At 45.3% G+C, this 15,017-nt stretch overlaps 1 protein-coding gene across 1 annotated transcript in view; it reads right to left on the bottom strand.

Moving 5' to 3' along the window:
• LOC126525009 (organic cation transporter protein-like) overlaps positions 1 to 3,427 on the bottom strand; it is a 38,317-nt gene extending 34,890 nt beyond the window's left edge. The window contains exon 1 of the mRNA XM_050173070.2: positions 2,978 to 3,427. Within this exon, the coding sequence (XP_050029027.2) occupies positions 2,978 to 3,427 (450 nt within the window). The remainder of the gene's footprint in view (positions 1 to 2,977) is intronic.
• Positions 3,428 to 15,017: the final 11,590 nt, after the last annotated feature.

Below are 15,017 nucleotides of genomic sequence, written 5' to 3'. Positions count from 1 at the left end.
GAGGTCATACGAAGCTTCTTCAAGTGCAACTACTATTAAATATTATATATATATATATATATATATATATATATATATATATATATATATATATATATATATATATATATATATATATATATATATATATGTATACATATATATATATATATGTATATATATATATATATATATATAGCAGGGGTTCGCAAACCTGGCAAGGCCCCAGTCCCCTGAAAAATTAAGTCTTTCCGCCTATGATTAGTATAGAACTATATGACTTCACAAGGCAAGTCTAATTACAGGTTTAAAGCATACCTTATGCAATTGGTTTCATTTATTTACCGGCAGCGGAATAAGTGATTATGCAGTAATAAACTATCAGGCGCCCAAATGAGCAGACATATTAACAGATAAATAAACAAGACACAGTGACATTGGGACGCAGTACTGACGATGATTAATAAGTCAGTAAACTTTTGTATGACGAAACTCACTTTTTATTGGGCGAACTTGTGCCCACAAAAGCAAGTTACACTCAAAGCGCGGCAATAACGGCGAACACCCTCGGCAAACGTCGAAATCTGCTGAGCAGCTTAAGCGCGTAGGCTTTCATAGATTAGTCATCGAAGGTTCCAGAGTAATCGCTGGTGCCCACGTGTCTTCCACAAAGTTCGACACCATTCGCGTCGTGCTTACATGCAATCAGATTACACAAGGTTCGGTGACGACAGAGAGGGGAGAGAAGCATCAATAACATTCCAGAAACTGCAGGCCCGTCCTGCGCTGAGCGATAACTGTTGTTAAGACAATTAAATGCGGTCACCCGATAAACAAGTACACGTCTCAGTATCTCAAAAGTGCGAAATGACAGGAGAGCAAGTAGGAACAGCGTGGATTGTGCTATGGGGAGCAGCTAATACCGCATATGACGAATAAAAATTTATACGAAAAATGCACAGCATAGCCCAGGCAGGTTAACAAATAGCGCAACCAAGCGTCTTTGCGTACCCAAAAGGCCTCCCACCCTGCTTCCGCTGTTATGTGCCCCATTTGCGTTCCTTTGTATAACTTTTTGCGTTGCTTTCTAAGCGAGATGGTTCGCTTGGACTTGTGAGCTTTCGCCTTTCTATACAGGGTGTCCCAACGATCATGCACCAAGATTTAAAATTATGCAAATGCCACGTAGCTGGACAAGACTAAGCTAATGTTGTTTGCCGTCGCTAGGAAATACTCAGATTAATTTTGGCGTTATGTCTAATTACAAATTTAGTTTTAAGTGTTGAACTTCTAAGGTATTATATTTACACGAAAGTGTCATTGAGAAAATTGCAAATGAACATGAACAACTGCCGATACATCTTTCTGTCGTCAATACGTGCAAACATAAAAGTGCTTGCCGAGCGTGAAAGAAACGCGCCAATACACGCGAAGTGCCTCGACTGGCCAGTCGCGCCTTAATCAATAATAAATATAAATTATTAAAAGAGCTTTCTTTTCGTTCATGAGTCGTTACCATTGCCTACTGCAAAGAGAAAAAAAACTGAGACACATATCATTCAAGTGCATTTCACACGCCGTTGGTAAAAGACTCTGCGGAAGGGGTCACTAAGTCCGCTGGTTTTTCTTTTTTTTTCAGGGTCAAGAAAGCATGCAAAACAATTGGAAGTACGTGAAGTGAACATACAGCAACATATTCGTTCTCTAGGCATAGACTATCCATACCATTAGAAATAATTCTCAGCTGGCTATCTGCTTCTCTTACAAACATATATTGAACTTTATTCTGTTTATAGATTAAAATATGTTGTGTCTGTGCACGGCGTTCCCAGTGAAAACTTAAAAAAGACTGTTGAAATGGAAAAATATCGATGAGGTATATAGCGCTTGTCCTCCTGTGGTCAGGATTTGTAGAAATATAGCGAAAGTATGAATTAAAAGCCGTGTACGTCCGTTACAACAATGACATAGTAAGCTTTTAAACCCAATAAAATTGTAACTGAAAACGTAGAAGCAACTCAAAAGACACCTGGAATGGTGTAGGTAACAGAACTGCGGTAATGAAAATTTTGGGGGAAAGGGGGGTCCGCTTCCGCATCGCCAGGGGTGGCACCCCATCCCAAAAACATCGCAAAGGGCACGGGCCCAGGAGCCCCCTCTCCGCCCCACCCCCTCCCTATTCGCCGCCTATGGGCATAAGTATTCGGTTTTAGCGGACAGACCTAGCTAGGGGCCGCCATCGAGTACGGAATCTCGCACCTGCTCCTCAGAGTGCCGCATTAGAAGAACCGTTGGAAAGACTGCTTTTCCAGAAATCCTTCGGATTTCCCCTTGTTAGGTGTATCTTGTGAAATAATTGCATTGAAAATGTTTACTCAATGTCCGTGTCATGCAAGAGTGCGCATACGTGTCAGACAGACCGGCATATTAATCAAATAATGCATGATCGCGTTTACATTGTAGCAAAAACACTTTCACGCCTGACATGCCTTTCTTTTATGCGATTGTTTGCCGCCTCACAAGTATGGTGCTTTCGGTATCGCATTATCATGGCTCACTCGTCCTTTTATTTGCTCTGAGGGCGACATACTGCAAGCGCCACGCCGAATAGCTACACGTTATCGGTGTAGAAATTTGGGTTTGCTCGTAGGCCATGTTACATCATTTTATTATGACCATTTTAGCGCAAGAAGCACAAGGACGTGGAAGAATAACAGACACACACACAGGGCACTCTGTGTGTCCAAAGAGTTGTTGTAAGCGCCCTGTGTGGGTTTGTTTGGCCCTACGTCCTTGTGCATCTTGCACTAACAGAAAAAAAAAATACTACGAAATTTACACGCTAACCTGGATACGTGCAGGGGACGTGAAGGGAGCTCCACCTATAATGTTACTACAACATTTAGGTAAATATCAAGGGCAACCTAGCGTTGCTCGCTCAATGCGCCATGCGGGCTGCAAAAAAAAAGAAAGCGAACAGGACAACGACAAAGCTCACCGGGACGGGCGGGTCGTAGACGGTGCACCGACTAAAATGGCCGTCGGCATCGACGGGGATCGACATGTTCTTCCACTCGTCAGCCGAAAGATGCGCCAGCTCGTCCGGTTGTCCGCACCAGTGGTCCACGCGGCGGCCAATGAGACGGAGGGCGAGCAACTCCATGAGAAACGTGATCGTAGCCAAGATGCCGCAGTAAAGGAATCGACGCTGGTAGGCGCCGTGGCCCAGCACTGCGTAGACGGTCTCTTGGACGGCAGCCAACGTGGTCGGGCTCTGAGGGCTGTGCGGACGGCTGGCCGCATCCGACGGCGCGCTGGTTGCCGCCAGTGCGCCGCCGCACTGGAGAACCGTGTCGCGCGGCACTGGGGAGCCTCCACTGTGAGCGGGGTACCGTTTTCTCCGGCCCGCTTCCTTCCTCGCCGTCTTGCCTCCTTTCTTACCGGTCATTTTCGCCCGCGAGTGCCGCAGATGACGCCCACCGAATGAAACCTTGGGCAATGGCGTGCCCGATGTCGGCTTGCTTCCCGGCTCACTCTTTCTTCTTTTTCTTCTCCTCCTACCGCAGCTCGTGGGTGGGTGACGGAATTATTTCGCGATGATGATGATAACCATTGTTATTATGATCGTTTTCAGTGGCACGTACCTGTAGAGGGTGATCTGTCAAGAAGCGAGCGGTAGAAGAATAAGAGTGGACATGACTCGAGCTATACAGTATGATTAACGTCGTTTTACTTGCATATTCACGTAAATGTATCAATAAGAAAAAATGGCTGCGCAGTTCGGTTTTCTCCTCTTTACTAAGTTAGATTATATTCTTGGTGATTACGATGAGAATGGCACTTTAGTTACTGTGGCACAGCGATTCCCAGGGATCGACGAAGAATCAATGGTAATATAATGGGCAATATAATAATCATGGGTAATATAGTAAGCTTGAAATAAAATAGGTGGAATTCAGATGTCAGAACTATGTATGTAGGAATGGAGACAAGGGAGAACCAGGAGGCCCGATTTATGTTACTTACAACCATAATGGAGCCAAAGAAAGCATAAGGGAAGGTATTTGTTGTGTTAACTGAAATGTAAGAATAATAAGGTAACCTGGAAATGAAAGTCGACCAAGAAACAGCGGGTAGCCTGTGGGAGCAAAACTCATATATATATATATATATATATATATATATATTCGCTTATGCTTCCACGGAGCATAGCGTCATAATGGAGCTAAATATAAGCTTGCAGACCCGTTTAGTGGAGATACTGTAACAGTGACTTATAAAATGTGTTGTCCGCAATCCATCTTTGATAGTGTTCAACTTGATCACTGTTCCCTTTCACACCATTAAAAACACTTTCGCGAATTGCCTTTGTCCGCGGGCACGTCCAATGAAAATGGTGGGCATCCGTTGCATACACAGTAGCAGTGCACTTCGGACACTGGACAATGTATTCGCATGTTTGACCCTAAGCACAAGCAATGGCTGGTGTAAGGATAGCCCCGACCCGAACTCTCCGGAGACTTCCTCCAACCGAGAAGGATTGTAGGAAAGGGAGCGAAGCGCGAGGGGATGAGGGCCCGCGTGTCACGCCCGAGGATGCATTTTCGAGTAATGGAAATTGAGAGGGTTTAAGACGGAAAGGAAAGAGGAGTTACGGATGTGGAGAAAGAGTGAACAATTGGGTACACAAGGTCATTTTTGTGGTCACGACCACGTGCCTACACCTAGTGGAAATTAATGCTAGCTGCCGTGGTTGCTCAGTGACTATGGTGTTGGGCTGCTGAGCACGAGGTCGCCGGATCGAATCCCGGCCATGGCGGCCGCATATCGATGGAGGCGAAATGCGAAAACACCCGTGTATTTAGATTTGGGTGCACGTTAAAGAACCCCAGGTGGTCGAAACTTCCGGAGTCCTCCATACGGCGTGCCTCATAATCAGAAAGTGGTTTTGGCACGTAAAACCCCATAATTTAAACCATAGGTTGGAGTCGAACCCACGACCTGTAGGGTTAATTAATGCTCACACGTGTAGAATTGTACCGTTTTTGTTACTCCTTTGAAATGCTTACTTGCGCCGAGGCTGGCAGCATAGATGTGGGCTTCGTTGATGTGAGGCAAGTCGAGAAGGGATTCTATCGCATCAGGTATAGCCTGCAGCTGAAATAATAAGGGGTCTGAGAAATCCGTTGCATAGCTGCGAATGGCATGTCAGGGTGTGTCGGAATTGAGATGACTCTTTGTACCCCTTTTGCGTTAACCGCCGCGTCCGTGTATACGATACAGCGTCCCGTAGGTACGGTCGTTTCAGTCGTTGCAATCGGTTGAATCTGCCGGCGCAGCTTTGTCGTCGTGTTCTTGGTTAGCGATGTATACTTCTATTGTAGAAGACCGTCCAAGTTTATAGTCATGGCACGATCTCCATGAAAATGGGAAGGAGGTGCCGTGACTGTCCGTACGTGGCATCTTTTAAACTTTCTTGCTTGCTGTTGCTGCCCAACGAGCTAAGAAATGGTGTTAAGCTGTGCGTGCTCATGTAGCGTCGGTATAGGTGTTAGACGAGAGAGCGCAGTAATTGCTCTCATGGCACTTCTGTTGATAACCTGAAGTTTTTCCCACTGTTTAGCAGACATTCATAGGAACTGCGCTTGACATATAATGCGAGGCTGCGGGACGGAACGCACGAGGCAATGGGCTACGTCAGTGCGAGCTCCGCCAGTCCGTGGCGAAATTCTGCGAATAAGGTGTACTGCTTCTGGTGGCGTTTTGCGTATCTTCTTGATCCATTTCACGCTAGACCCCGACTGGTGTACTTCCAGGCCAACTAACCCGCAGCTCTTCAGTCTCAGAAATCACCGATGGGCCAATTTTGACATGGAAGTCGCCGTCGCAAGCTGACTTTCTGCCAGGTATGTTCGCAACGTGTACGCAGCGAGATTTCTGTGTCGATATCTGGAGTCCATCGGAGTGCCCGTACTCGTGTAACACGTCAAACCTTTCTACAATTCTTCAGATTGTACTTCAAGGTCTCTGTGTGGGGGGCCACAGTGTGACGTCGTCGGCATAGATGAGAAATGTTAGCAACGTCCTGTAGTTTACAGGCTAGAGCACAGCCTCCTAGTTATCTAGGCGGTATGACTAGAGGAATGACGGCAATATTAAATGATAGCGGTGCCAGAACGGAGCCTTGTGGTGCCCCAGGGTTTGTGTAGAAGGAGCAAATTCCTGCCCGTCTACACCTATACAAAATGTGCAGAAATTAGTACATTCGTTTCTTAACCCACCGAACTCACATATACCGCACGCTTCTTGGTCAATACTATGTTGTGGGAATGTGCCGTAGTATGGAAATCATTATTATCATCATGGTCCCCACTGCACTACGCGTGCGATGCTTTACCAGGCAGTTACGATGGTGGCTGTTCTCACGTCTACATTCTTCGGTATTTATCATTATCATCACCGGCTTATTTCTTTGTCCACTGCCGGATGGTGACCTCTGCCAGCGTCCTCCAATACCCGCCTCTTGCCGTGGCTGATTCCAACTTGCGCCTGCAAATTTCCTAATTTCATCACCCCATCTAATCTTTCGCATAGTATTTATTATTTCGGGCATTTATGTATGTCCACCGAATAAGACACTAGGAATTTTCAACAGCGCAACTCAAGGACTTGGCATTCAGTGGCACTGGCGTATGCTTCCACAGTTCGGATCATGTCCATAAAAATTGTGATGCTTTGTTTTCCTCAAAAGATATGCAGGAAAAAATTATTCGAAGGAAGGAATAGAAAATGGAAGGAGAAAGAACGGGGTCGCATCACGCCTGAACTGATATCAAAAATGTGCGGATCCCACGCGATGTTAGAGTCAGTTTGAACGACGCTCATTGGGATTCAGGAACAGCGCATCTCTTGTTTATCGACCAAGTGTAGAGCAGCCGACCAAGTTGGTAACATTTTCGGCAGGAATCGTGTGGCTCAACATAAGCTCGTTGCGCTTAAACGTATGCGCATCACACGCATGACGACGAAGAAATGACTACGGTTAAGAGGAAGGTTTAGCTCGGTTGCTCCAATCTAAATACATGTAAAAGAGAATTCGTTTTTCTCGGCAACCACTGCACCAAATTTGACAAGGTTTGTTGCATTTAAAAGAAAAACTTAAAACCTATGACTGTTTTTTTTTTTGGATTTCTGATTTTGTTAATTTTTTATTAAAAATTGGCTCGTGTTTGCGGTAGTGCTCAAACTACGAAAAATTAAGAAAGAAATTGGCATTTACAATGTAATCATTCCTTTCTTAAAAATACGTTATGTCAAGTCAGCTTCAAAATATATTGGACAATACTCTAATAGCACGGGAATGTAAAGAGGTAGCTTTCGCTCTCAGTGAGTCATCGTCGCCTCCAGTATTCATCACTTATTATTAACTTTTCAGCACCCTGCATACGACATGCTCGAGAGCCAGTAAAAAAGACCTGTCGTGAACGCTGCAGTCTTAGATACGTTCATCGGCACTAAATTCTTCACCTTAACCTCGGTAGATTTCATTACATGTCAGTCAGTAAGTCCGTCTAACACGTGCAGAAACGTTTCAAAATCAACGTTTTTCAGTTTAACAAGACCTGTCAATGCCAAACCGCGGACGAATTCGCTAAACATGCAGTTCTCCTTACAAAGTCAGTTACTATCATGGGCGCCCGAGTGCATCTCGCAAGAAAAAGACCGCAGTGAAACATGTGGGCAGCACATCTCTGCATTAAGTGTCCACGAGGAGATTAGCGCTGCAAAATGTAGGGCGCGTGGCAGTGAACATAAGTAATTAAAGTGAAAAAAAAATTCTACATGCATACTGCATACGTCGACTCCCACCTAGGCAACCCGCCAGCCATCGACATCTTTGCAAACAGCAAGAGGTTTGCCTTATAGCTCGTAGATGGCGCAACAGCAGTTTGCCCACGCCAGCAACTTCTATAGCGCGCCGGCTGCAGCGCCGAAGACGGGGATGCCGTGGTCACGCTTTGTACGGCTGCGGCGCATGCCCGCCATCGGCTCTCGACAGCCATACTTGGCAGTGCTGTCACGAGTCGCGTGCTGTAGCCGACCTTCGCTTTCTTCGAGCGGATCAAATGCAAATGCAGGATATATGTGAGCCAGAAATTATTAGCAACGGACCCGCCACGGTATCACGGTGGCCATGGCGTGTGCTGTTGAGCTGGAGGTCACTGGTTCGATGTTCGCCATGGCGGCCGCAATCCAATGAGGGCGGAATGCAAAGATGCAAAGTGCATTGTGTGCAGGTTAATGAACTACAGGTGGCGAATATCCGCAGTTACCCACTGTGACGCGCTTTAATCACTTCGGTTTTATTTTCGGCACAATAAACCCCAGAATTTAACTCTAAATTATTATCAACTGTGAGAGGCTGGGCTCGTTGCATGCAACCGCCTAACGCGGCAAAACTCGGCATTGGAGGAATTCAAGGGACGGCGGGAAGGTGCACGTTAAAGTCTATTCATTTGAAACGTAGACTTGTCATTGGCTGCAGGAATTTCGCAATCCTTGCTTAAGAATATCGCAAATAAAATATGGACGGGAAGCACAGGACAGGCGCTAACTTGCGGCTCGTTATTTCAAGAAACCGTCATTGCAGTAAATATCGGATGGCTGCACGTGTACAAAAAGAGAACGTGAGTCTCCTCAAGCCGTATCATGACTCCGTTTCTCACGTCGCCTTCAGTCGCTAGGATGGCTTCCCTTCGCCGCGGGGTACTGTGGTAGGGATGAAGCAACGCATGCAGCAGTGGTACACTGTCTGGGCGGGAGATGCGAGCGCAGATCGCGGGCTGTTGACGACGGCTTCGACTGTCTTTGTTGTGCCCGTCGTGCGGTCCTTCCGCGTGCTGTCCAACGTTAATAAACCTCATTTCAAAACATACAAGTTTCAGTTTTCATACCGCTGTTTAGACAGCCGATACCGCTGCCTGTGTGCCTTAGCATGAATCAATAATCAGCTAGTTCAGCAGAACGTATTAGTCAGACTTGTTTTTAACTTTCAAGTAAATTCTTTTTTACAATTTCATATACAGCATCCAAACATACATCGCCACATCAGGAGGGAGGCTAAAGGCTCTGTATGCCTGACGAGGCCTACCCTCGCAGTCGTAACTTCAAAGGTAAAATTTGTTCATGTACTGTTCATGTAATGTTCATGTAATGTTCATATAATGCTCGTGCAGCGCTAGTGTCGCGGCTAGTGTGACCAAAAGTCACTTTGTTATAGGCAAAACTGGGGAACACATTGCAATCCAGCAGTTGAACTTGATCAGAGCTCAATTACGTTGAATCATGGGAACCTCACTACTAGCATCAATTTGGGAAAGTGGTCTCGTAAAGATGCCAACTAGTGCGCACTAATGCATAGACCTTCCACGCAGTTTTGTTTCGTTGTGCTCAGGGATAGAGAAGGTTTATGGACAAATTTATGAGTAGGACTGCAACGCCTACCGCTCCGCATTTGCAGGATGCGTAACTAAAGATGGTGCTTATCTCCACAGTTCTGGTAAGCGAACAGCACCTCCGCACAGACTAGGCTCGCTTCCTCGATTACTATATGCGGCCTAAACTGATTACTTAAACGTTACTGACTGAATGTTGATTCCTTATGTCACTCAGTGGTGTGTATAATTGAAATTTCAGTTACAAGGGAAAGGAGTATTTTTGCCAGGATATTTACCCTTATCTTTCACACTCCCTTATAACAAATTTTTCAGCGCTTCTGCAGCACACCGTACTTTGTATACTTAAGCGTATATATAGCCGACAGCTTCGTCTAACTTTCGTCTGTGTGTGATGACGTCAGGCGTTTCTGTGAGCGGAACCTTCGGCCTGGTAAAACTTGGAACAAAGGCTAAAGGAGTCGCCCTGACACATGCAGCTGCACAATTGGAAACAAAAGCTTGCGGCGCACGAACAAGGACATTTATGCAACTCTAGATTATGTGATATGAAGAGCCGCGATGTCCTTCCAAGATAACAGACTTGTAACAATGGAAATATCTATGCATTAACTACCCATGTTGGTTAACCAGCATAAATGCGCCTGGGGGAAATTAAGGTCAGATGTTCATCTGGTAATTCTTCTGAGACAAACTGTAAAAGGCGTCATAACCAGAATCACAAGCAGCATACATTTTTTAACGTTATGAAGCGGTACGCTGCAATAATATAGAACTCCTCATTTTAAAGGCCTTAATTGAACCCAATTCAACTTTCTTGACGCGATGAAGTGTCACGAGGTAATAGTTTGTAATTCCCTAAAATCAAATACCGTAATGGGACTTCCATTGGAAGGTATGCCTCCATTAAACAAACCGACTCCTGACGTTCTTTAATATATATATATATATATATATATATATATATATATATATATATATATATATATATATATATATATATATATATATATATATATATATATATATATCAGGTATGATGCTGCGGCTGCTGTTAGAGCAAGAAGTTGCACTTGCAGCTAAAACTGTTCCGGAGGCACCACAGACTAAGGAACATGGCGCGGTATGAAACTCAGCACACCCTCCAAATGTTTGTCAAACATTGACTGTCGTAGGCATCGTGTAAAAAGAAACTGGTTTTTGTTGCAGCGTTGTTTTTACCATTGAATGATAGCAGGGATGACGACAAATCTTGCGAGGCGATGTTCCCAAAAGGCAATTGATGCTTTTCGCAAGTGAGATTCTCTGCCACTATATCGATGGACTAAATACAGGTGACATTCAATCAGTTCCCTCGCCACTGTAAAAGCAAGAAGTTAATTTATGCACGGCGGCCCTGCTCGGCTTCTACCGATAAAGTTCCAACGTGCTACCGTCTATCGCCATGCTTACATGGAACTCTACATCGGTAGAATGACTCGCTTTGTCGTGAACATTTGGTAGAGACAGAGAGATTGCCGCAGCAGCAATAAATCACCGCGTCCAAGGCGAATGCGGAAACTAGGCCTACCTCTTGCTGGGAACCTGATCTACACGTAAACCTTTGCCTTCATCCATTAACCAGCCAGCTCTGGATGCTTAACTTTCTTATGTTAGTTCTTTCGCAAGAGGAATTTGATTTGGGGTTTTTTGAAATGTTCCTGTTTTTTTTTTTTTTTGACACATGAGCGGCAACAGCTGGCGTGAGGTCTACGAGTTGCAGAGAACATCGCGAAGATGACCCTCTCTCTTTGCGGTCGTGTGGTGAGTGTAGCGGTGACAACCACAAATTCTTTTACTATGACTGTACGAGGCAGTGAGTCTCAAGCCAAATCACACTCAAGGCTTTGAGACATGCGGAGCTTGATCGGGATGTGCAGTCGTCAACCTGTAGAACCAAACCTTCTTTATTATTCGGGAAAAACCGTAAGAGCCGTAGAATATGTTGCATTGCCGGTCGTTTTCGAAACATTATCACACTCTTGCAACACTATAACAAATTTTGTGGGAAACAAACGTGACCGCTCAGACCGTAGGCAGTGTTCCAGCAAAATAAACTTGATAGCAACGTAATGCGACTATAGGGCTACATTACAACCTGTCGCCGGCCATGTTAGCACGTCAGTTCACTCACATTCACTCACATTCTTCCAATCGATGAAAAACGCAATCGGTATCTGTTTCTGATAAAGGGAAAATCAGGCATCCACCCGTTCGTAGCAATTGCTACAAAGGAAACCGATACGGGTTCCTCGAAAGAAAAGCCTCAGAGTTGAAGAAAAATTCGTCCTGGTACGGGACTCGAACCCGTGACCACCGCCTTTCCGGTGCAGCCACTCTACCATCTGAGCTAACCCGGCGGCTAGCAGATGGCAGGGCGAAGTCGAATTTGTCGACAACACACGAAGCAAAGGTAAGTGTTTGACGTAGTAGTTCTGCGGAAACCCGCAAGGTGGAGAGAAGTAATTGATAAAGGGAAAATCAGACATCCACCCGTTCGTAGCAATTGCTACAAAGGAAACCCAATCGGGTTCCTCGAAAAAAAAGCCTCAGAATTGAAGAAAAATTCGTTCTGGTCCGGGACGTTTCTCTTTCTGTAGCTTTTACGAGACTATGCGTTACAGTTATTAGTCGAGCACTTACAAGAAATTTGCGACTTATCACCTTGGTTGCAAAATGTTCCATACCCTCTAAACCTTAGAAGAAATTTCTGGCAAGCACCAGAGTGCGATAAACAATTTTCTACTCTACCTGTTTCTTCTCTACCAGTTTCTCTTTCTGAACGTGCCCAAGAGGTTGGATTCATTATGACGTAACGACACTCTGGCTCGCTTTGTGCCTGTGATTGGTTTAGTTGCCACACTTGAGCGCAACCAGCAGAAACAATCGCAACACCAGAACTAGCCCTCCCCCCCTCACCCGCTTATTGCTACACGACCTCAATAAATTTTGCTCCATGTCATGACGTCATGCTAATACAATAAGCGTAGTCGACGGTTCGTTTATTCACAGGGTTCGCAGGCTCCCATTGGAGTATTAAAAGAGAGGGGGGAGAAACAAGCTGTGATTAAAGAGAAGCATTAGCGTGTTAATAGTTTTCGCGCAAAGAAAAGCCGTGTGTTTCTTTGCGCGAAAAACTGTTAACGTGCAATACCAGCTAGCCCACTAGTGTGTTTTGTCAAATCAATATTCATTATACGAAGCGAGTTACAGGTCGATTACAATGACATCATCAGGATGATGCAGAAAACAATACAATGATGAGTGAGGGCTCGTGTAAAGTAAACAAGTTGACAACAACAACGAAAATCATGAAAATGCGGCAGTCAGTTCTGATCAAAATTTCACCGGCTCGCGGATGTTGAGCATATCCAGGAAGGCCGTTCCACAGTTCGATAGCGTTTGGTAGAGCTGATGAAGTAATTGTTTTTTTGCATCTGAAGATGCCTTTCAAACATCGGTAATTGTGCAGACAGGTGTGAAGTACGAAGTGGTTGCGAAAACAGGTAGGGAAGACGGGCGATTGCTTAAATTACTTTCATATAATACATTATTATTTAAACACACCCCTCTCCAAACCACTGTAAAACCACTAGATTCATGGCTATTCGCTCGTAGCGGGCGAGCGCCATTATTTGAGGAACAAACAAGCAAGGGAACATGACCGCGGCCTCCACTGTGAAACAATACTGTTGTCGCAGTAAATGTGTTCAGGGACAAAGAAATCGGTAAGGTCAGCTGTATGTTTAGGCAATGATTTGCATGAAACATTGCCAGCTCTTAGTGATAATGGATGTCAGTTTTCCCTACTGAAATAATGAGTAATAACAAATGTTTCACCTTTTTATTACCAACATATAAACAGAATTAAACAGAAAGAAGTGTGAGGGTAAGTGTGCCAACTAATGACGAATCACCTGAAGCAATAAATCGACGGACACCGACCAAAAGAAGTACTAAAAATGATTAAATCTAAAAGACGTTTCGGCTTCCCTACGGAAGCCTTGTTCATAATGGGATGAAGGAAAGTTCAGGGAAGCTTATGTATACTTCAAAACGTGACGTAAGCAGCGCGTGTATGAAGGGGGGAGCGTTCCCTCATTTCGATTGAGCGTGTGACGTGTTTTTTGTATCTCCAGGGATTCCAGATACAGCCGCGATTTCAGGTTTCTTTCTTGGCCGATATCTCTCGAGCGATCCCAGTCAATCTTGTGGCCCGTTGCATCCGTGTGCTCGGCAAGGGCATTCGAAACTGTACGTTTCTTTTCAACATCTTTCTGATGCTGCCTCAGTCTCTGTTTGAAGTTGCCCTATTCACAAATGTATGCGTATTCGCAATCTGCGCAGGGTATCTTATCGACTACGACGGGAAACGATTCTCTCGGAAGCCTGTCCTTACCGCCAACGCGTGCTTGCGTCAGCTTACACACGGGCACGTGCGCCACCTCAACGTCATAACTGCGCTGAGTGCGAGACAAGGTTTCGCTTATCCCTGGAACGTAGGGTATGGCAGCACGCTTTCTTGGTCGGGGATTAGCCGGACGGACTGAATTGGACAGGCGGCGTTCCACAGCACTCAAAAAAGAGATGGGATAGCCGCTTGCCGGGATATCTCCTCGCAGGTGGTCCAAGTCTGTGGAACGACTTTCTGCTGTCGTGCAAATGCGGTTCGCACGGTTGAGCAGGGAGGCAGCAACCGACCTTTTGTGAACATCAGGATGAACAGATTGAAAGTTCAGGTAGCGGCCAGTGTAAGTGTCCTTACGGTATACGCTGAACGAGAGCCGTCCATGGCGTCTGGTGACAAGTACGTGTAAAAAAGAACGAATCATCTGTTCAACTCGACGCGCACTGAATCCTACAGAGTGTAAATGATCCTGCCAACAGGCTGTGACACAAACGGTGGCTGGAAACCATTCGTAATTCATTTGTGAACCAGTATGTACTTAATTGAAACAACCACAAATATTACGGTGCATCAGTTAATGTGTGACAGGTGCAGGCTCAATAGCTTGTCACTTGAGACAATATACTTCGAAACTGCACAATTCGTGAGGATAATTGCCGGTGTGGTCCTCTTTCCTATGCCACATCGTCTAATATTGTAACTTTCACGGTCGAAACCATGTTTCCAATAAAAGTCGTCGTATATTATTTTTTGGACATTTCTTCTTCAGTCGAAAAGCACTTAAAACTCGCTACGAACAGCGGTGGCCGGAAAACACAATTTTTCATGGACAGGTCGCTCTGAAACCGTCTCACGAGGAGCGGGCACATATATTTTCGTAAAATCCTGCTCAACGCTGGTTCCCATCTATTTCGCTGCAGAAGGTCACGGGCGACAAAGCCTTTCGTGAAGTTCTCAACAATACGCCTTTGTCATTGTCATGTCCTTTGCTCAGTGCGCGGACATGTCGCGAGAACAATGGCGTGGCCTATTTTCTGTTTCAGGGACGCGCGCGCGCAGATTTGTCTCCCCAAATTCTGCGAACCTGTGCCTTACCGTCACAAACAGGCATTGGCCAGCTGAGGGTTTCCTCTTGC

Source organism: Dermacentor andersoni, chromosome 3 (assembly GCF_023375885.2).
Source record: "Dermacentor andersoni chromosome 3, qqDerAnde1_hic_scaffold, whole genome shotgun sequence".
Classification (NCBI taxonomy): Eukaryota; Metazoa; Arthropoda; class Arachnida; order Ixodida; family Ixodidae; genus Dermacentor; species Dermacentor andersoni.
The sequence above is the reverse complement of the archived record's forward strand: the minus strand, read 5'-3'. Positions and strand labels throughout refer to the sequence as shown.